At 41.5% G+C, this 23,921-nt stretch overlaps 1 protein-coding gene across 3 annotated transcripts in view; it reads right to left on the reverse strand.

Annotated features, from left to right (window-relative positions):
- LOC102308428 (dipeptidyl aminopeptidase-like protein 6) overlaps positions 1 to 23,648 on the reverse strand; it is a 91,486-nt gene extending 67,838 nt beyond the window's left edge. The window contains exon 1 of one of the 3 annotated variants that reach the window (XM_042219240.1): positions 23,418 to 23,648. In XM_042219240.1, the coding sequence (XP_042075174.1) occupies positions 23,418 to 23,474 (57 nt within the window). In that variant the 5' untranslated portion in view covers positions 23,475 to 23,648. Of the gene's footprint in view, positions 1 to 7,831; positions 8,871 to 13,993; positions 14,102 to 23,417 lie in introns of those variants that run through there. The other 2 variants (XM_042219242.1, XM_005912740.3) reach the window with 2 other exon arrangements.
- Between the last annotated feature and the right edge of the window lie 273 nt (positions 23,649 to 23,921).

Consider the following 23,921-nt stretch of genomic DNA (forward strand, 5'->3'; position numbering starts at 1 on the left):
TGTGTGGATCAGCGCGCTTGTATTCAAATGGTTTCCCCATGTAATGGTCTGCAAGAGGATGTAGAGAGCCATAGCCCCGTCCCCCAGGGCATGAAGCAGGCATGGAGGAGATCCAGGCCCCAGACATCCAGAGGCCCCAGAATGTGAGAGCCCAAGGAGGACCACCGGAGGGGCATCCGTGCCACCCTCATGGGAAGGGCTGAGGAGAGCCCCAGACGAGGGGTCTGTCTGTCCTGCGTGCTGCACAACAATATTCAATATTTAGTATTTACTGCTGTTTACACTTAGCTAGATTAATGCGATGGTGTTGTGTTTAGTATGTTGCTTTGGGGTTTTTTTTGCTTGTTTTCTATTCTTCTTCTCTCAACAGGTGATCCAGGAGATTTTTTTATTCTTTTTTTTCCCTTTCTCACTGTCCCTCTCCCCTTCTGTTTTTCTTTTCCTTCCTCTTTCTCTCCCCCTTTCCTATCCCTCACTCGCGTCTGTCCTGTCTGTAACAATTGAAAATAAAAGAAATAATAAAAACAAAGGTCGATCAAATGGACCAATACGGCAATGCGATGATGATCCATTTGGCAAAATAAATCCATTGGGTATCCTTGTTGGTCTTCAGAAAACAATTCTGATGGCTAAAGAACCAAATGGGACAGGCAAAAAAAAAAAAAAAAGATCCAGAGTGAAGTTGCATCTGAAGAGTGAGATAATCCCCTGTGACGTGAAGGAAGTGGATGTGACCGCCATTATTAAGCTGACGATCGCAAATGAAGGTAGACAGATGGAGTGATTTTCTTTTTTCTGCATTTGCATCGATATTTAATCGGCTTCGGTAAATTTCAACTACGCAGACTGTAATTAAAGAAAGCGACAAAACGGTGTTCGAACACCACTGATTACAAAATACCCACGTGGAGGCCTAATGACAGCTGATGATGTGTTTACTTCACATGATCTTCAGAGCAGAAAATCTACCACGAGAGACTGAAGCTCAGCATCATCACGGCGTAATAAGGCCTCTCTCTCTGTTTAAACACTGACTAATACTCACTGTCAGCTTTTGTAATAATATAGTAAATCATCAGGAGGAAGAGGGACAGTCAAACAGCGAGGCAGCAGTCAGCTGATGTGCTGCTGACAGGTCTGTAGAGGTGGTGCTGGGGGAGGGCAGGGCGCGAAGGGATGATCGATGGGGTGTCAACAGAGCGTTGAGGTGCCGGGGAGAGGAATGGATGACCCGTTGAGATGCCCTCTGGGAACAGAGGAGCTAAAAAAGCAAACAACAACAGCAACAAAAAAAAGGCTGATGTCGAATATGTCTGTCAATGGCGACCTGGTGCAGAAACCAGAGTGGAGGCTTGTATTCATTGAGAGTCAAAGGGGAATTCATACTTTTTTAACAAAAAGGAAAATTAACATCGTGGTGATGATGATGGACACAGTATGCTGGTATGAGCGGAGGATATTCAGGGTGCGATGTGAGAGCTGCGTCATCTCCAGATGGCAGTCAGAGCCACCAGCGAGCAGCAGCGTGTGTGTTCCCAGAGCTTACAGCCTCACCCTCTCCACCTTTGCAACCATGGCAACATCGAGCATGAGGTCCTGCCGCGGCTGCTTTGTTGTCCTGAGGGGAGGAGCTGCGCTGGGTGACAGCATGTCTGCCTTCTGTGCTCTGCACTGCACACTGGTTTAAACGTACAGAAACCATGCACTGGCTTGTTTTTTTCCACATGTGATATTTACTTTCATGTTGTTTTACCTGATTTTATACTTAACTATTAATTACTATAATTCAACAGTACAAGCCACTTCATTAGGTACGCCTTGCTAGTACTGGGTTGGATCACCTTTTGTCTTTAGAAGTACCTTAATTCTAGAATATTCCTCAGAGATTCTGACCCATGTTTGGTATTATGAGGCTCAAAGCATGCCGTGAAAATATCCCCCACACACCATCATCCCACCCCCACCAGCCTAAGCTGTTGATATAAGGCAGGATTGATCTTATCTTGTTGTTTATGACCAATTCTGACTCCACCATCTGATTGTCACAGCAAAAGTTGACTCATCGGTCCAGGAAACACTTTTGCCAATTTAGGTGAACCTCTGCGAATTTTAGTTTCAGTTTCCTGTTCTTAGCTGACAGAAGTGGCACCCAGTGTGGTTCAGACCATTCTTGAGGGTGGAAATGAGCAATTTCTGACCAGCCTGTCTGGCACCAGCGACCACGATCTGTTCAAAAGTACTTAAATCACCATTTGGATGCTTGGTGTCTGCTTTTCTACATGCATCGAGTTAGTGCCATGTGATTAGCTGAATGGATAAGGAGCAGGTGAACAGGTGTACCTAATCAAGTAGCTGGTGACTGTACAGCCTTATTGTTATCTTTTGCAGAACCTCTTTTCTCATTTATTTAAGTGCATCTCAGCACAAATTTCTTCACCATTTCTTTTAAGTCATTTTTTACTCGTCTGTGTTTCTGTTTTTATTTAATATTTAGTATTTAGTATTTTATTGTTATTTTAGGATAGGATCAGACTTAGCTGTACACCACATGCCTGATTCTAACTGTACTTAGTACATAGACAGTGGCTAAAGTGCCAGAAACATCCCTCACGGAACAATGGAGACCAAAAACAGCTAAAAGAGAAAAATATGATGACAAATATATTTCTGAAAAATAATGTAAAGACAAAATATTTTTCACATAAGCTAATAAAACAAACCAGATTACATCAAGTTACTGTGTTTATCTTTGTGGTATTAGAGTGAAACTGTCACAGGTGAAATGCGACTGTAATATCGCTTGATCAATACACAACTATAACGCCATCTTCTGTCCACGCAGGTGGGAAAGAAACTGAAAAATAGTCTTAATGTTTTCACAGTAGCTTTAATTTCAATTAAGTTCTAATTCTGCATCACCGGCTCACAAAATATTGAACTCCAGCTGCTTCATTAAAAGCTCTACAAGCTTATAAAGACAAAACTAAGCAACCTACAATCCGCTATGAACGCACACAGGGCAACAGTTCATGTTTTCCCGCACTTATATGTCTCATGCAATGATTTCCACATTAAAGCGGCTTCCTTCACATTTTTCCCCTCATACAGCATAATTATGATTACAGGAATAATCACATAATTATTAAAAATTAGAGCGTGTGCTTGCGTCTTGATTGTTTCCTTTGAAGCCTAATGTGGTGGCATCCAGACAAGAGAATTTCCTGGCATAGCTCCTCATATAAAATATTTGTTCGTGGAAGTAATGGGAAGTAGATTTTTTTTCCGTTTTCCATCTTTAACATTCACATCTGGCTTTCTGCACTGATGAAAAGGGAGCTTGCCTCAGGATTCGTGATCATTTTGGATTAGCATGCCAAGTAACAAATCCGGTGGCATCCTTCAGTAAGCAGTCGTCATCTGAAGCACACAGTTAGCCTTTCCTCAAAGATAATGAGGACAGCCTAACGCATCTCATTGCTCTCTTTCTTTTATCTGGCTGCTCTTCTTGAGCTCCGTCTGGCTGATTTATCTGAGCTCTGGACCTCAAAGGAAGCACAGAGCTAAACGAAGACTTGGGAACCGGGCCAAACTGTCTTACTCAGATCTGGAGTATGTCTAAGCAGAAGGCACAGTTAAGGGGACGCATGAGGACAGGCTGCGAGTTTGCGTGCGTGTTCGTGTATGTATAAGCCCTGGGCAGTCTATCCAACATGAATTCAATTTTAAGTCACACAGCAAAGGTGATTTATGATTCATTCCTTTTGAACATCAATTTCCTTCTGATTCAAAACAGAATCTGAAAATTTAGTGCTCAGGGAATTTTTCCTCAGATAAAACCTTCCGAAAGGAAACTTAATTAAATTAATTAAAAGAGGATATGTAGTGTAATGATGCTTTCAATGCTGAAGAGCTGGCAGTGTCCTGAAATACAATGGGTTCACTACAAACAAACTCCTGTAATTACTAAAGGGAAATCAGAGAGCTCAGAGCTCTTTGTGCTTGTCCCCAGAGATACAGCCTGCCCACTTTGCCATTTCAAAAATGCTTCTTTGGCCCCCAGGGACGCCATCACACCATCTCTTTGTCATAAGGGCATATTACATATGTGTAAAAAGAGCTAATTAAAAGTAAAATGAATCCACATTTTCAGCATACTTCGGTTGATTTTAAAAGCGGAAGCCCAGACCGAGATCGAAATATTAATGCATTATAGAGCAGCGTGCTATTCTGAGATTAAGGTGGCCCTGTGGGAAATGAGCTTTTCACTAATGACTAGTACTTATAGTCAGACATGAATACAGCTGTCATTGTAATTAGCAGCAGGGGGTCTGTTTTTAGCTATTTTGGGGATAGAAACGATGGGAATCAGTAGGATTTTGTGGTTTTTATTCAATAAAATGTTCAACTTATTTAGAAAACTGACAGCCTTCATCACCAAATCATAAAATCTAGATTAGAGCTCCATAAAAGGATCATGAGAAGTTAAGCCCTGGTATAAATGGAGGTTGACTTTGTCCTTCGTTTGTAGTTATACATTTTTAAGGCTTACTCATTACATCAGATGATGCTTATTACAGCTGAAAATGAACCATAAGCATGGCCTCTAGTAAATCATTGATCACAAGAATTTAGATTTGATGTCTTTTTTAAAGGAAACGAGAAGGAAATGTTAAAGAGAGCAATATTTTTATCACGTGGCTCTTTATAAATCTGGGCTACTTTAATTCACAATGATTCTTTTTCATATTTGTTCGTATAAGGTTTTGTCACTTGTCTTAAGGTCTCTATAAAAAAGGGTAATTCAACCACCTCCTCTTTATTTGTCAAAGAAAAACAGCATGAATATTGTTTTTATTACTCGATATGTTGACTGTGAGTCACATGTCATTATTCCAGATCACAGGGCGAGACACAAGCAAAAAGAGATGTGGGGTTTTTTTTCCTGTTATGTAACCTATAAAGAAAATGTCAATACAGGCCGAGTCATGAATGTGTCTCCAGGCTCCAGCCTTAAGGCAAAATGCTACCCTGTTTCACCTTTATATCCAACAGTTAATTAAGATGTTCACAGGCCTCTATTTACAGTAAAGGGTAATGAGGAGGAGAACGAACTACTGCTGATATCTCCCTAGGTGACGTAAACTCTACCATGAAACACTGACACACACTGCAAAGCGAGAATTAATCTCATCTCACGCACACACACACACACACACACACACACATAGCTCTCCGACAAACAAAGATGCAGTGCCTGCATTTCGCGAACCCAAGAGCTCAGAAGAACACAGCAGCAAACAAATGAAACTGTTGTTTACAAAAAATGTAATTCTTTGTGCTTTTCATTAACTCAGAGTAAACTCTCAGACGCACGAGTGTTCACTGGTAAATATTTGGATGAATGAAATTAAATTCACGAATGTCCGATTCAGTTGTTTGCTTCTTCCGTCTGCAAAATAAAGGAGAACAACAACAGCGCGGGCAAACTTTTGCCAAGGAGGGAGGGATTGGAAATTGTACTTCTTGAAATGGTCTCCCCATCTCTTGAGGCAAAAGGCAATTTCATGCTCCAGCACGACTCAGAGACACATTGGGACTAAAGGTGACCTCAAGGTTAATAGTGCAAATGTAATAAATTGGAAATCTTGCAGTACAATAACAACTTCTGACTTAACGGGTAAAATGATGTCTGTTTGTTAAGAAAATCGTGACTGTCAAGTCGCCAGTACAAAATTATCCATAAAAATGAGGTAATAAGCTTAAAGGAAGCAATGGTAGGTTATTTCTTTTTGTCCAGAGGCATATAGGACACAGCCAGAGGACTATACCTCTATTTCCTGCAGAAAACAAGCAACACATTTCCTAACAACTCTGTCTTTGTGCAGACAGAATGTGAGATTCCAGTCAATCTGAAACCTTCTGTGAGTTTTCGCTATTTGGTGGAAGCATGGCTGATGCTACATAGCTAGATGGATATGAGTCTTCTTAGGCTGAAAAAAAGAGAAACCAGTAACACAAATGTCAGAAATGTTTAGGGGACAAAATTGTCTGAGAGCTCTGCACTTCATGTTGTGTTTGTTTTCACAAATGAAAACAGAATGACACAAACACTTTGTGTTTTCGCCATAAATGAACCAGGATTCTTTTGCTTGTTAGGTGATTGCATAAACCACTACAGTTTGGAGGTACTGGGTGCTGTCGTCTCTAACAAGCACAAAGTCCAAATAGCCATCTTCTAATCTAATAGAGAAAGACTGAAGTAGAGCATTTTGGTTTTTGTATGAGAAGCAATTTCACGTCATGGCTACAAGCAGACAAACAGTGAACTAATAAAAAGCATTGTGATGATGTACCTGTCATTAAATCTAAAAAGCACAGAACAAAGCCAAACACAATCCAGCAGGACTGAGCAGAAAAGCCATTCCAACAATGTTTCATAAACTGAGCCTTCTTATTATTTTTTCCCATATAGTACCTCCTATCCAGGACTGGTTCTTGCTACTGCAGTGCCTTAGGAAACATTTGAACTCAACCTTGGATTAGCTGGTGTGTAACAAATGATTTAACTGCAAAAAGTGTGTGAGTGTGACAGGTCATCTGACTAATGTGTAAAAAAAAAAAAATACAGACTGTGTTTTAATTCTATCCGCATTGAGAATATTTAATGATTATTAATAACTCTCTCTGCTGAAACCCTCCTGATGATTCTGCAGCTGTAAGTAACCCCATGAAGCTGCGATTATTGGATGAACTTTAAGGAAAGACTCCAATAAACAGCTGTAAGCAGCAAGCATCGCCTTCAGATTCCCCTGGGTTACATTAAATATTCGTCAAACTTATTAATAACCTGTTAAGACAGTTCTGGCTGTGCACCCGTCTGTGTGTCTAGATCACTGCAGCCTGACTGTAATATTTTGTTCAACTTTTAGATCCTAGTTCCCCGCTACAGCCTCTCTTTTGTAAAACCAACAATCCGACTTCTACAGGCAATCTGAGGAGTCGCCTGCACCCACACTGCAATTTATCACATGTGGCTTCAATTTATAATGCTGCAGGGAACATCTGTATGCGTAGCTTCCTTTTAGATCAGCTGTTTACTGTGACCGGTGTCTTTAACAGTGCTTGGGGCACATTAGTGGCATATTTTTAAGGTTGAACTATAAATTTTACAAAATATTTCTTCCTCTCCTTTGCGTCCCTTGTGCTGTTGAGGCTCCAGGCAGCTGCCTCGTTGAGCTGGCCCTCAACTTATCCATCAAAATCCACAGTGAGAAATTTCTAAATGCTAAAGGCTTGTGTGTGTGTTTGTGTGTTGGGAGGGGGTTTAGGGTCATGGTTGGGCCAAACACCCTCTTCATGAACCTCTCAAAAATGAGTCAGACGCTTATGTTTTGTCACTTTCTATAACCACAACACTGCTGTGGTGCTGTTTGCAGTTTCAGCACCACGGTCAGCACCATGCAACCCATCAGCGGCTCTCTGCAGACAGATATGAAACATATGGAGCAGAAAGTGTTGATTTTTAAGTCAAATCATCATCACGGTCACCTGAAGCACGTCGAGCTTTAATGCTACCATTGCTAGTAGTGGAAGAGATGAATGTTTTTTAAAAAACACTGCAACACAAGCAGAAGCAACATAATAATGGAAGACTGTGGCTGCCACAGAATATAAACCAAGCTTTTGAAAGTTTCTTCAACATCTTTTAAAAGTGAAAGCTTCAGGGAGGCCTGTTGGGGTCTGAATGAGAGTGTTTGAAGAATTACTGTCCAAAATGTGCATAATTGTGGCTTTATGCATGCAAACAACAAAGAAAAAACTCATTTCTTACGTCCTCATCCTCCCGCAGGCATTTTTTGCGGTACTGGACGTGAGGTCTCCCATCGAGGAGTTGCTGAGGGGTCTTCGCTGCGTTTTCCTCGTCTGCAACCTGTCCACCAAGAAGGTGGCTGGCCTCAGGTGGGTGCGGAAAGGAATTGGTGGTATTGATCTTTCCGGTGAATCTCTGGTACAGCGAAGCCATAATACTGGTCCGGTTCAGATAAAAAAAACAACAACAACAACAACAAAAGCAACTTACAGCATGTCAGAGTCACAAGCAGGTCTCGTCTGATTGTGTGGCTTGGACAGTCTGTTTGGTTTATTTGCGCTTCGAAGAGAACCGATGGCAGGCAGCCAGCTTTCACCTCCGGGATGGAGCAAAAAAAAAAGGACGAGGTGAAGACACTTGGCTAGTAAATAAGCATCTGTGGATAGTGTGGATGACTCACGGCGTTGGAGTGTTAGACCAATATAAAGCCGGATCATTCGCAGCCGTGTCCTTTTAGCTTTGCCCAGGCGCACGGCAGACTGGTGGGCTGTAGGTGTCAATAGTTGCTCTCTTCTGTATTCACGACACGTTGTCTCCCCTCTTCAGTTTCCTGATGCCTCCTTTCAGAGAGATGGCAGGCGGATGCGCTGAGTTTCCATCAGATATTCGATCATCCAGATGACTCCGAGTGATTGTCCACCTCCCCCCGTCCAAAAACAAACAAAAACAAACGAGCAACAGATACTGATTCGACTCTTCCGGCTATGTGTATACCGGACTGACCTCACATATGAAAAGTGTGAAGGACGCAGAGAGCCCGACGGTACTCACCGCAGACGCGCTCTGCATGTGAAGTGACCATCGCTGTGAGAGCAGCTTTACTGTAGCACTACTGTCACTGCACTTCTTTGTGCACTGCTTTGCGCGCAGAAATGCGCCAGCGATGCACAGATTCGCTTGTATAGACTTCGATGTGAAAGCGCAGAATAAGAAGCCTCTCTCATTTATGATTTCATGAGCGAGGTTGTAAAATTGCCTCTCATGTGACTGCGTATGGTCCCAGGACGGAGCTCTAGTGCCTCTCTGTGGCGCGCTGGATTAGGACAGGCTGACCAAACGCCTCTTAAGATGTGTACTCCACATGTGACACAACAAAGAGGGAAGTTCTTTCTTTAAAGATAGAAAACAGAAAATACTCTGAAGCACAGCATATATTTGAGTCACACAACTGGATAAAATAAAAGGAATATATATTTAAAATGTGTACAAACGTGGTTAAACGTATCCTTTGCAGCTTCTTAGAGCCTGATGAAAACCTTTCTTGAAAGCCCCTCTACATGCAGTGCCACAAACCATAAAAATGCCCCTTCGCTACTTCAGCCCAATATTTTCATTCAGTTCACAACCACAAGTGTTATTCAGCTCATAACACTGCAGGTGATTTCATGCTTGAAATACTCACAGAGGCCACAGCAATGCAGCTCTGGTAAATGCAGAATATTGGCTTATATGCAACGGAGGGAGGGAAAGGCTCTTGGGTCAAAGTGTTCAAATCTCTGCCATTCCTGTCAAGAATGCCACAGGCCAACACGCCATGGCCTCTCACTCAAACTATCACCCAACTGGTGCTGAGCTGTATTTCTGGGAAATAGGTCATCTTCAGAGGGGTGCAACTTCAAAGCAGCACTAAAGCGCAGCTCCAAACCGCTCTGCACACACTCTGCTGAATACCGCCGTTTTGCCTCTCTCATTAAGCGAAATCAAGTTCATTTGGCAATCATTTGCAAAGTGTTATCAAGGTGAACTGACTAGAGTAGTAGAAATGAAAAAGGTCTATCTTGAACTCTGAATAAAGAGTGAGTTTCAATTAAATTTCTTTTATAAATGGTGAGTTATCTCGAGTCCTGAAAGAAATGCTGAAGGCTCATTGATTCGTGGCTTGAATTATGAATACAACCCGATTAATAGTAAATCTATCTGGAATACAGAATTTTCATTTCAAATGTTTGGCCATTTACAAAACAAAACAAAATAGGGATAGTGGACGTTACTCCCCATTCTCCCCTTCCTCATGAGTTTGACTCATTTTTTCCTTTGACTCCAAGTATGATTCAAAAAGTAATGAACTTTGTTTGATGCTTTGTCTACCTCGTAATTGGAGTTTCAGCAGAAACTTGTGCTTTGGACTGAACATCTCTGGGCTTCCAGCAATCTCTCGCCTTCCACAGTGGCTTGCCTCGGTCCTTGTCATTTGTTTCCCTAGTTCATAAATGCCTTTTCCTGGGTCTGCGCACCCCTTGGGAAATAGGCCTGAGTCACTTGACATCAATCCCAGCCTCTCTGATAGATGTCTTCCAATCTCCCTCACCTTGTTGGGGAGCTATTGTGAACTGCCTCACTGCTTTAAAGCTCCCCTCAGGACAGCGCCGGGGAGCCCGGGCTCAGCTTGACTCCCCTATCGCCTCCACACAGACACAGCAGATGACTGGAGCTACGCCTTTCCCTGCTCCCACAAACACCACTGCAGTCAAGCTCTGCATTACAGGTGGTAAAAATTTGAAGAAGCATATAATAACCAGGTATAATGACAATGATAGCTGCAGTAAAACCTCTGTGGGTAGCTAATGGTACTGTTGGAGACAGTGCAAGCTAAAGCTTACCTCCCTTGTGATATGGAACATCGTAATTATATTTCAAACACGTCACAGATGCATTTTATTTCAAATGATACGATGCACTTTGGTGCACTTTATGACGCTGTGAGTGATGGCTTTATGAAGCTCCGCTATGCAGTAAACTCCCTTCAGTGAGTTTATTTTTTTAATTCCAGTGAGGGACTGACACACCAACTTTGCCAGAAATTTTACTAACTGAATGCACAGATGTTATTTTATTATATGAGGACCAGTGGGAAGTCATTATTTTTCTCCTCCTAGAATGAAATGAAACAACGCCAAAAACTGGTGATCATGTTCTCCGCAGAGAGGCGGAAAACTCTGAGGCAGCCTGGAGGTAAAAAAAAAAATCCCACAATAGCATTAAACATTATTAGCAAGAAAGACTAGAGGGAAACCAAGAAATCTGAGAGAGAAAAAGGAAAGTAAATCTTTTTATAATTGCACACACACACAAAAAATCATTTTAATGTTTGCTCTTTTCTGTTTTAGATCTCCTGGCTTGGAAATTTTTAAGAATTAAGTGTTTTTGATCTTATTTTCTTAAAGTTTGACATCTTTAAAAATATGTACAACAAAGGTAAGCTGGATATTAAGCTGCACAGCAACACTATCACGCATACTGTTATTTCTATTACCATAAACAGGATACCATACAGTACATACTGTAGTGTGGTGCCTATATAAATTTAGTTAATCACTCACAATGCAAATATTAATGTATTTGTATGAAGTGAAATGCCACTGCAGCCCAACATCTTTCCATCAGCATTCCACACAGCACAACAAAATGACACAAATTAATTGGATGGAAGAGGAGACCGATCAATCAATCGATGTTTTGCGGGTGTGCAGTAATATCTAATTTCCTCTGAACATCACTCAGCTGAACAAGGAAATTGCTGAACCCCTTTACATGCATGTAAGAGAGAACAGATTCAGTTACAGCCCATCATAATCACATTTTTCCACCATTCTCCATTCGGCATTAGCTGGACACTAGTGATTTCTCTCGATGCTGTGCTGGGACAACCATGACAACAAGTTTCTTTATCACCCCGCTGCCGGTGTCGGATTACATGCCCCGTTTCACTGTGGCCTGGGCACATACATTTTATCTTGAAGCTCTTCTCGAGACAGTCCATTACCGAGCTGTAAATAGCTTGCTCTCACATCGATTAAAAATCATCACAAATACACTTGTGTACATCAAATTTGTCCAATTATCAGAAGCAGTCTTCAAGAAGGAATTGCACGCCGTAACTCATTAAAATGCCTCCAGATCAAATGTTTTCAGGCTGCAAGGCACGTCTCCTCGGGGGAGCACAGAACAGAGGGAATAGATGTCGGTGAAGATACTGCATGAGGTGAAAGGGGCAGATTTGTGGCATCACTGTAACAACAACAGCAGGTCAGCCACAGTTTGGTGCGCACTTAGCAGCATTGTCAACAGTTAGGACAGAACATCCACACAGCAATATATCGTATAAAAGCATTAACTCACATCGTATGTATAAACTCTGGCCTCAAACGTGCATGTTTTTATTAAAACACCTTAAACACATTTCCTTCACAGCATGGATTACCCCAGTCACGTGACTTCCAGAGGCAAAGCTTATCAAATGAATGAAGGAAAAGCAGATGCCTGTTCACTCACTTGCATTGTAATTCACAGATGAAAAAATGGTGGGAAAGAAATCAGAGAGCTAATTAATCAAACGGACGTATTGGAACGATTATTATAATACACACACTGATGCTGCGATGCACTGCACATATTGGTATTTGTTTACACAGGGATCATGATTTTTGTAGCTTATTGTCATGCAAAGTGTGAAGTCTTTCAGCATTTCTGTATTGTGATACCACAAGAGACAGGCAGACAGATAGATCGATAGATCGATCGATAGATGGATAGATCGATCAGCCATTACTCACAGGGTAGAAACATCTTTCTCCATCAGTGTTTATCAAAATTGAATTGTGTGTCACTGAAAGCCAAAGTCTGTGAGACTGCAGAGTCTCACAGTCCTTATCATTGAATTACACCCTAAGACTACGTTACAACACTTGGCTCATTTCGGGCCATGTAACAATGGTCACTTCAATTACTCTTGGCTGCAAGTACTGCATTCATTACACTTCTGGTCCGCTGCACAGAAGAAGGAAGCTGCTACAAATCACCGACACATATTTAGTCTCATATAGGTAACACTTTATGTGTGAATCATTTGATGACCTTCCTACTGTAAATTCACATAAATGTAAATATTGTCATTTCTAACCTGTTCTAAGCCCTTATTTGCCTGCATAAAATCCATTCCCTGAGTGAAACTAGTTGAGGATGTGTCCCATTGGAAGGGGAATATTATTTTTTATGGAGAGCTGAATCTCCCAGTGTATTACAAGTGAAGGGAAGCTATGCACTGAGCCCAAATTGAAATGGCAGCAGATAAGTCACTGAGGAAATGGAGTTTAATGCTGGCTGATGCTGTAGAATAGACTGTGGTTTGAGGGGGAGCAGCAGACTACAGCTGTGGATTGTGGCGGCAGCAGATGATGGGGAGAAGAAAGAGGAAGGAATCGAAGGGGGAGATAGGAAACAGAGAAACCAAACTAGAGCATGTCACTATAAATTTACTGTCAAATGTGTGTTTGGGTGCGGATAGAAAGATAGTGTGCACAGCAAAACGAGAGCTGAAAATGGATTATGACAAATGAATTGAAGGAGTTTATGGTATGAGACATGCAAGGCTTAATGCAAACTGCCCTGCACAAGTTATTGATTGGTATGACCCTTCTGGTCATTTATTATTCCACGTGGCACAAAATGTAAGTGTATTTGTGATCTGGAGTGCTGCACAAATCTAAACGCTGCTCTGCAGGAGAGAGTTTTAGAGCTATGGGCGTTCCTTTCTCTAACTTCCAGAAAGCTACAATTTACATAATTTTAATTGCTCAAGAACACCAAAGTCGCACAGCAACTTCTGCTCGTCATCAATCTCCCTTGTAGCCCATTTGCATGCAAACATGAGAGCAGTAAACTGTCAGCATTTAATTTAATGAGTTGACCTCAAAGTCAAGTCTGGAGGATTTTCACATAAGCAAAGATTAAGCAAAGAAAAGGCAATGCAAATCAGTCGTTTTAAAACATCTAATATGGCACTGCAATCATACTTTCATACCTAACTTTTCCTCATAGTGAGCAGCTGAACTGAAGTCATTATGTGGTAACATCACAAAGATTAACAATGAGGCGCAAGGTATTCTCCACAGCGTATGCAGCCAGCCATTCATTAGAAGTCGCCTCTTGAAAGAAAATTAAAAGTGGTAAGCATTTGTCCATCAAGATCCTGGCAGAGGGGAGATGAGGACCCGCCGCTCTCTTCTTGCCTGTCCAGTTGTTATCAAAAACAGCCAGCAGCCTGTTCTGTCAGTAGCAGGAGGCTCACCCACAAACACAGACATTCCCCCACAGCGTGTCATGCATGCTAAAAGGGCCTCTTACCCTTCTGGAAGGAGTGCTGGTGTCTATCTTCAGCTGGGTGGCTATGAGGACAGACATGGTGAGAAGTGCCACTTGCCTTCCCCTCTCGCTGTGCTCACACCTTTGTGCTGTGAAGTTGGGGCTGCTGGAGGTGTCTGAGAATTCCTCCCCCCCACCCCGCCAACCTCCTCCCCTTCCCCTCCCTTCCCCTACAGCTAAGAGAAAGGATGACCTGGGGGTCCGGGAGCCCAGCGAGAACGCCTCCCTCTCTACTCGCCGGGTGAATCAATCACAGACACTGGCATCGTTTCCAAAGGGGGGGGGGGGGGGGGGGGGGGGGGGGGGGGGGGGGGGGGGGGGGGGGGCGCGGGAGAGGTGGTGGTACAGGCTCCTCCAAACGTTACTTATCTCTGCCGCCCTTACTCCCTCCCTCCCTGGCTCACTCGCTGCCTCAACTCCTGCACACAAATATGCTTAAACTCTCTCGACAAGACTTTACTCAGCAAAGGTGGAGTTGAATAGTGTAAGTAAATCTCTCTCTCTCTCTCACACACACACACACACACACATAAATACACTGTAGCATATAAATAATAACATGTTCCTCAACATATTAGTAACAATATTGCCTGCTAGGCTTTTTTCTCTTTTTGAGTGTGTGTGTTTAAGTGTGTGTGTGTTTGTGTATATGTGTGTGTGTGTTTGTGTGTGTGTGTCCAATGTGTGTGTGTGTGTGTGTTTGTGTCCAATGTGTGTAAATATTACCAAGAAATTGATCATTTCACTCAGCATTGCAGCTGGGTTGTGATTAAGCACAAGTAATATTTATGCTTCCTGTCTTCTCTATCATAAAATACAACTCCGCCCACCTGCCCAAACACACATGCACACACACACACCCATCAAGCTACACTGACAGGACAGAATCCTGGCACAGGCAACACTACTGCAGATTTATTTATGTAGCATTTGTACCTCCCGTAATGAATCCCAGGGCTGAGACTGAGTAACCAGCTTATTTAACCGAACCGTAGCACTAAGCCACAAGACAGTAGCGACGAAATGGCTTTTATAAAACTAGAAGAGGTGATATTTCTAAGTGAAAAGCCAAACTGCCCTCTCCTTCTGCATCTAGCCCGGCTGAATATGACAAAAGCCAGAGGCAAGACGCCCTAAGAGGACCGTCACGGACAGCATGAATGGCAAAGTGTTCATAACTCATTCATTTAAAATGGCACACAGCAGGATCCAAGCGTAGTAAATCACAAGGCCACTTCTCACACCCAGGCTTGATATGGACTCAGGGTTTGAATTATATCCTTGTGTTGATGCTGTCCAGCATTTTGCTTGTGTGTGAACTCAGGATGCTGAAGTTGTGTGAACATCAAAATTGTAAACAGCGCAACGTCACTAAAGCGCTAACGCTGCCCTAACTTTCACACTTCACAGATGAAAGAACATGTTAACTAATTCGACGTTCGTGAGCAGAAGGTGACCTTGACAGTTTGTCAGAGGGCAAGTGACTAACATAAAGTTGAGCCGCCTGCGTTCTTATTTCATGGATGGTGGCATGTATTACACCCTGTGGTAAGCCCTGGTTTGAGGTTTCACGGTGGTTCATAAATACTTGCATTAAAAGTCAGCTACATTTCTTTTTGACCGTGACTCATGAGCCTGTTTGAAGCTTCCCCCGCAGCTGCAGCAGTTTATCTCTAATGGCCGCCGGGTTTCGGCTCATACTTTACATGTTTGATTTGCACACAGACAACAACTCCGCAGCAGCAGCTGATGAATTGCAGCTCTTATTTAAATGTAGGCAGCATAATCACTGCACGCAAGACGATCAACGTTTAAATTAAACCACAACAACACAAAAGAAGAACAGCTGCGCTTGTTTAGGCTTTTTTTCTTCTTCATGTTAACAGGACCCGCATTTAAGGCCGCTCTACACTGAGGATAAAGATGAACTGTAGTTCACACGCGCCACAGGAGATGAGGTTTCATCAAAGAGAGTAATTGCTCTGGTGACTTTACCAAAGGATAATAAAGTCTTTCAAGTTCATAGAAGAAATGGCGGTTGTAGTTATAGCTATTTCTGTTAACAAGCTCATTTTATGCCGTGACATTTCCCCAGGGTCCTTTAAACAAGCCCCTGATTGGTCATCTTCTGCATTCATTTTTCTCACATTTACAGCTACGACATACACTCCTATGATTATGAATAATGCTGGCTCACAATAAGTCACTGTAATTGCAATTAGTATAAAAGGTCAACGTGGTTATTGCTGTAGAGCACAGAGGTGACGTAGTGTTTTATCACACCGACAGAGCATTAACCACGCACAGCTTGAAAACTTATAGCACTGCTTATATTTACTTACAGAGTCCGTCCATTTGTCAGCGTCTGCTGATTTTGCAGAACATGAGCAACCATCAACACATTTTAAGAGCCGATGTCAAAACACAATCATTAATAACGTCTACAATTGATAGCACGCAATAATATTCAGGAGACATTAGTTTATTGCGTATAAATCGCAATGACAGTTTGCATTTCTGTGTTTTTAAATCACATATATCAGCATGGTGAAGGGACTTCTGTGATACACATATGGGCCTCCAGATTCAGTGAGAAAACAAGATTTAGCATTCAGCCCAGTGGAGATAATGAAATCATCAGTTTATGTTTTGGTTTGTGTGGAAGTGTCTGCTGCAATGGTGTATCCAGCTTCTTAATTGAATTTTTATACCATAATTTGTCTGGTAATAGCGAAACAGCTCCACAGTTGTGGTCAGAAGGACATAACAGCTTGATGATGTCATCAGACACAGTTACAGAGGGGAGGACACATACAGAGGCAAATATGCATGCTCATACAAACCTTATCATACCTGAGTGTTTTAGCATTGCACACAGAATTTTCTGGTAATTGTTTGATTTTTTTTTTTTTTTTTAATCTCTGCAGCAGTGTTGAAAATGTTTCTCTTTTCAACCCACGTACAGTTGTGGTCAGAAGTTTAGATATAGACATCATGGCCATGAATGTCATTGAAATTTGGTGCTTTTAACAAATTCTTTGGGCTGTTATTTTTACAGGATGGAAAGTTTCTACTTCTCAGCATAAAAAGGATTTTTTTACAGCATTCATTGGACTGACCAATACTCTCCAAATAAGAGAGTTGTAGATTTCCACAAGTGAAGAAAGTATCCTGGAGCCATTTCTAGTTAACTCCAGATTATAAGATCAGGTCAAACAATTGTACATAAGTTGAAGTTATTTGGATGGTTAACAATGATCTGGAAGAAGATCCAATTCCCTCTCACTCAAATGAGAGGGAATTGGTTTGCAGTTTTATGATAAACAAAGGAACAACCAACAATGAAGCCTGCCATGAACTGGAAACTGCTGGAACATTAGTGTCACTGTCCACAATAAAAGAAGTTTCACCTGACCGTGGACTGAGAGGGTGCCGAAGCTGGAATTTCCAGTTGTCAACACAAGACAAGCCAAATTCATCTGGAGAAAGGTTTTGTGGTCAGACAAGACAAAGATTAATCTATTTGGCTACAATGTGGCTGTCAAGCATGGTGGTGGTAGCATAATGCTCCGGGGCTGTCTTGCTGCCAGTGGTGGTGCTGGTACACTGCACAAAGTGGAAGAAATAATGAAGGAGGACTACCTCAAATCTTTAACTTCACCTCAAGTCAACAGCTAGATGTTTGAAACTTGGACATGTTTGGGTGTTCCAACAGGACAATGATCCCAAACAAATATCAAAACTGGATTTAGAATGGGTAAAACAGGCGAACATTACATTTCCGGAACAGCCTTCCCTTCTTGTTTTTTAAAGTCATTGAAGATGTTTGCTGTTCAATCATTCCACCCTAAAAGAGGAACACTTCAAAGAAATCCTTAAAAGCCCCAATATTAAAAGGACATTCATGCCCATGATAGGATATGTAAACTTCTGACCACAACTGTACATGGACTGAAAGAAGTAATGTTTTCAACACAACTGCAGAGATAGTATTATTTCACAACTACAGGATAAAATTCTGTGTGAAATCCTAAAACGCTAACATTCAGGTGTGAAAAGGTGCGCATAAGCATGCATGTTTGCCTCTATACGTGTCCTTCACTTCACAACTTGGTGTCTGATAACAGCATCAAGTGCAGTGTAGCTCTGATTTTGACCTTCAGCCAGACCACGGCACCTATCCCTGACACTCCTCCCTGTGGATCCTAAAGATTCATGCTGCTGTCCTTGGTATGCACTTCGTACACGCTTCACTTTGAGTTCAGGCTACAACACCAGTGCAAAGATATGAATAGAGAAAACATCATTATTCGTCAGAATAGGAATGAATCTGGGAATATCTGTGTGCCACGCTATGATGTGTCTTTATCAGCAAGTGGCTTCACTACAGGCAGAGTACTATCAGGTCATCTGTCACAGGTGACAGGAACAGATGAACCCTGCGCCCCAGGGAGCAATGCAAGTGCAAGATTGTGTCCAGGATGAAGAGCTTTAGGTGCTCAAAGGTGGCCGGGAGCTGCAAAACCTGGACAGCTTTTATAAACATGGTTCTCATCTACAGCAAGCCTTCCCTGGGGAGCCTAATCGCAGCATAGCAGTTAGTGGTGAAAAATGACTGCTGCTGAATGGTGTCTGTTGCTTCTGGGCATCCCTGGTTGTTTCTGTCTCCGAATTTCATTTCATTGAACAATGTGCTATTGTTTGCAACAGCATTATCACTTTCAAAGCGGTCATTGGATAAAATAAACAGATGGTATCAAAATGTGCACAGAAAATGTGTACGTGTGAGCGCATCAGGAAAATGAAAGTCATTTTATAATGGTTACTACTGGCTGCGGGCAGCAATACAAACATTTTAAGCAGGCGATTCAAAGTGCAATGGTTCAATGCAGAAATACTGAGGGCTCACTAGATGAATACAGAATGCTTTTGAAAGGCATTTCATCCTTATTCCTGCTGCATACAAATCATTTCAGTGAAAGTTTGTCTGTACAATTTTACTCCAGGGAACCTTAACATTCAGCTCAGGGTGCCAGTGTATCCTTGACACACACACACTTTCAAACAGCGCTGATACAAGCTCACTCAAAACTAACACGATCAAACAGATGAAAGGTACAATCGTGTTGCTTACTAACACACAAAACTACACTTGAGTGGTAACATGCTGTATGACCCCCGCAGACAAATTTATAATGCCGTCTTACAAACTCTTTTAAACTCTCTGCTAAACCTCAGAGTGAAACAACAGAAATTTTATCTGGGAAAGAGAAAGCAATGCCAGCTGACTGTCTGACTGCCTCTCTTAGTTAATGCAAATAAAGGAAGTCTAGACTCAGGGGAAAGCCACTGGCCTCAAAAACGTCAGTCAGCGAGCAGCACCAGAGGCAGACGGCACCACAGATGAGACAAGATACGGTGAGGCAAAAAAAGAAATATATTTTCTGCTCTGTGGTGTAAAGTTAAAAAAAATACCAATGATTCAACTGGGGTCATGTCTAAGCATAAATACATGATGCTGAGTAACCATTCCATCAGATGTAAATGATTCAAAAATGATGAATGAAAAGGTTTTCGCTCCAAATTTGCGACAGAGCACCGATATGTGCGACAAGATTAGAGTCCTAAAATAATTCAGGAAATTTAAATTAAGCAGGTTCGTGTGACAGCCTTGTTTCCACAATGCTCTGTGGGATTTGTGCATCCTCGTGGGGGAATGTTTCATTATGAAGCCAGTAATGAATGTGATCTCTACAAGTAACAAACATCAACAGCAGCTGAAGCAGCATTCAGACTGACAACAAACACTGCAGAAGCTTAATATAGTCATGAATATAAGTATAGAACTCCCTAATGTGGTGACACTTTGTGACCTTTTATTGGACACAAAATTAGAGAATCCTGGAGGAGAATGATGCACTTTGGTAATACCAACAAATCGAAGCCTTGTATGTGTATGTTTGTGTGCGTGTGTGTGTGCGTGTGTGTGTGCGTGAGTGCGTGCGTGCGTCGTGTGTTGTGAGAGTGTGTGTGTGTGTGTGTGTGTGTCAGAGTCCATTTCAGACCAACAACTACAGCTTCTTTCTTATATAAACAGCAAAATCTCTTCTTAATATTTTACCTTAAACAAAATCATAGCCAACTGCACCTCAGTTATTTTGAATGTAATTCATTTTCAATAGGGATTTTGAAAGATAGCGTAACATTAGTCTTTTATATTTGAATTGTGTCATAGATACAGTATTGCACAAAAGGTTTGAGCCACCCCAATTCTCTTGATATTTTGCTACAATAATGGGAAGTAGGAGAAGCGATTTGTTGAAGCTTGTGTAAACATAAAGGAAAACACAGAATTTGAGGTCAAATCAAAGTTTATAGTATTCTGAAAAACTTGAAAGTCAGTATTTCTTATGACCACTTTTATTGTTCAGCATAAACTCTCTTAGGCAAACTTTCCCTTCACTTCTTTAAGTAGTCTTTAGGAATAATTCCAAGCTCTTCTTTGTTCTGTTCTCTGTCAAGATGACACTGCTTCTACAATGCTGAGCTCCACTCTCTGGGGAGGCCAATCCATGACTGATAGAAAACCACACAATGGAACACTATCCAGTATGCTTTTACTACACTGGGTTTGGGGTCATTTTAATGTTGAAATATGAAGCTGCTACTAATTACATGCTGTCCATATGGTGTTGTGTGGTTGATCAAAATCTGATGATACTTTTACGCATTAATAATTCAATTAATTCTGACAAGATCATCAACACCACCATGGCTCATTATGGTGCAAATACATCCCAAAGCCATGACAGAATCGCCACCTTGTTTCATGGCATGTCTCCTTCACTGATGATGATTTGACAGCTTTCAAATTTGGATTCATCACTTCTTCAGAGTTTTTACCATTGATTTTCAGCCCAGTTCTGGGGTAATCTGGCATACCTCAGCCTTTTCTCCCTGTTTTGCTTCCTTAAGAATGACTTCTTGACAGCCAACCTTCCACTGAGACCACCTCTGATGAGTTATGTTTTGGCATTTCCTATAGATTCAGCTAAAAACATGGGAACTGGGTTTGTTTTTGCAACAAGCTCCTAGTAACAAAGAGTCTAGAGATACAATTTAAAATTGGCTCCCAGAGTTAGGGTGCGTTTTCCGTGCTTGAATAATTTATATATCAGTGTTAAGTGACTTAAAAATCAAGCAAATGAAAAAAAGAGTTGTCTGAAAATGATCAGGTGCAAGGACTGAAAAAGGTTGAAAAAAGCAGCCAGTGCCCAAATAAAAATGTTTAAAGACCTTCAGAAAACCAGGTGCACTATTGCTCAAGACCACTTAAAAAAATGACAACAAAGGTCTCCTTGAGACAAGACTCCTCCGTAGCAAAATATTAAAAAATTAGGAGTAGATCAAGACTTTTTCACAGTAGTGTTTTAAAACCACAATAATCATGTAGAGTAACATTTCATATTGTTACAGTCCTCATGCTTCCTGATTGGATGGGAGTGTAAGGTTTAAATACAGTAGCAGAAGACCTTTGACTCTGACACTAACATAATTGCATTAGTTGAATGTTTTATTATATTTTTATTAGGTTCATAAATACCCTTAAAAAGCTAGTTAGTAATTAATACCATTATGAAATAAAAGGAGGAGGAGGAAAGGGAAAAGAAGATGAGAGCAAAAAGGGAAATGAGAATAAGAATGTAGATTCTGACAGTAAGTCACTGTTAATATGAGCTCTCTTATTCTCAGGCCAGAATCACACCAACCAAATCAGGTTTAATGAATTTTAGTGCAGACATGTCTGCATTTTCTCAAAATTATTCTGTCCTCAGAGAAGGGTAGGCGGCTTGGATTGCCAAGGCCGGACTTAATGATTTCCCTTTCTATGCAAATTGTCCACAGATTATGGTAGAATTTAATAGGTTGTGTCTGGGAATCCTTAATAAGTAAAATACTGGTCACAGAAGCTTCAAGGCTTTGGGGCTTTCACGGCACTGAGCTGTAAGCGGAGCTGTCAGCAGAAATATGAGAAATATGGAGTGTACAAAAGGTATAGCCTCTCTTCACAGTGGAGAAATTTGTTTAAGTAAAAGTGACTGGAGTCCAGCAAAGCCTGAGTAATGAGAGAAAAGTCTGTCAACATGCCAGCAGACTGCTGAAGCTTGGCATAGAAGCCTCATGTTGACTGAGTATGTGCTTCCAGCAGGTGGCAAACTAACTCCAGCGTGAACCAACGTGAGCACAAGGGAACGATATCAAGACTCGGTCTAATCTATGACTAAAAGATGAGTGAATCCACACAGAAACTGGGAAATAATCCAGATTTATTAGGATTAAATTACACACTATTGTATCAAAGAAAACATGCACAGCAATGCAGCACAAATGTGATTAAATTAATGACAGAGAGCCGATTAGGCAACGACACCACCAAGCTTTCCACAAACAACACACATGAACAATCCTTAATCTTAAACTTAAAAGAGCATTTTTAAACGAGTGTACTTTGCTTGTAGCACTGTGGGTAACATTTATCTATAAATAGTCTACTACAGCCTGTGATCTTTAAACCTTTTTGGGGATGACGTGCCCCCTAGAGACAGACAAATTTGTCACAATTTAAATATTTCACAGCTCCTCTACAGAGAATCACAGGACAGGGAAACACATTTTGTCCTCACTGAAACCACAATCAATGCACCCCGAGGTGTAATGCAAGTTAACTTTGGCTCCAATATGCGGCTGCTGCTCGGAAGTGATGTTAGGCGAGTGCTGTTGCTGGGGAATTACAGGACAGGACAAGTCAGAAGAGATGTATTTTTATTGTCTGTTGATTTCATGTGTTACCTTGTTTGAACTCTGAGGGTGTAAGCCACTGAGCTATAAAGGAAGATGGAGTAAAAACATATGAAATTAGAGTTGAATATAAAATCATAAACAGTCTTCTCATGGAGAAGCTGTGGATGGATTTGCAGACATCTTATCAGATTATTTGGCATCTTTAATCTTAACTTCTAAAGTGAGGCAACATTTTGTGAGCGTCTTTGGCTCCCTACAATCAGATGCACATTCTTTATGACACCTACTGTTTCCAGAACAATCCTCGTGAGCTGAGTGATTCTATACTTAAATAAACAGGTGGAAAACTACCGAAAGGGAATCAAGATACTGCACCCAGAAGACAGCTACACCTCTGCATCTCAACAACATGTAATAGGAACCCGATCGTCTTCTTTTACAGTTCGGTCCACAGGACTTAAAGAGGGGGAGGGGGTCACCTCTTTACGCATCGGTGGGCTTTAAAAAAAAAAGTGCTCAAACAATTCTGCACAATCTGGTGGATTTTAATAGTTATAAGGAAAGTAATGTTTCTTTAAATAAGGAGATTTAAAATATAAGTTACCTTGTCTGCCTTGATGGAGCCTCTGCGATAGTTTCCTGCACCTGCAGATGAGTTCATGGTCCCATAAATAGAGATAGTCTGCAATACAAAATATTCACCTGAAGTCGCCTGAACAACCAACTTTCATCTCTCTCTCTCTCTCTCTCTCTCTCTCTCTCTCTCTCAGCTGGTAATCACGAGGATCTCCGCGCTTGTTGTCTAAAATCGTAGAGCCAAAGGTGCCCAATGCGCCTTTTCGCCGATAAGTGCATGCGTCTGAGCTACAGCTGTTCCAACAATGTGCTCCAGATTAAGCGTCACCCACCTGTAGTAAGGCTATTTAAAAGTGTTGTCCAATGGTAAATCAAAGCTCTTTGTGCGCAGCCTCTCTTCGGAGATAGTGAATCCCCTCGGGGGTGTACAGTGTGCGCTTCTCTCCTGAACGACACAGATGAGTCGCAGAAAAGCAGAAAGTTTCTAAAGGATGACGATTCACAAAGGTTTCCAGTCAGTAAATGGAGTTTC

Source organism: Haplochromis burtoni, unplaced genomic scaffold (assembly GCF_018398535.1).
Source record: "Haplochromis burtoni strain Fernald_Lab_line unplaced genomic scaffold, NCSU_Asbu1 Contig_3, whole genome shotgun sequence".
NCBI lineage: Eukaryota > Metazoa > Chordata > Actinopteri > Cichliformes > Cichlidae > Haplochromis > Haplochromis burtoni.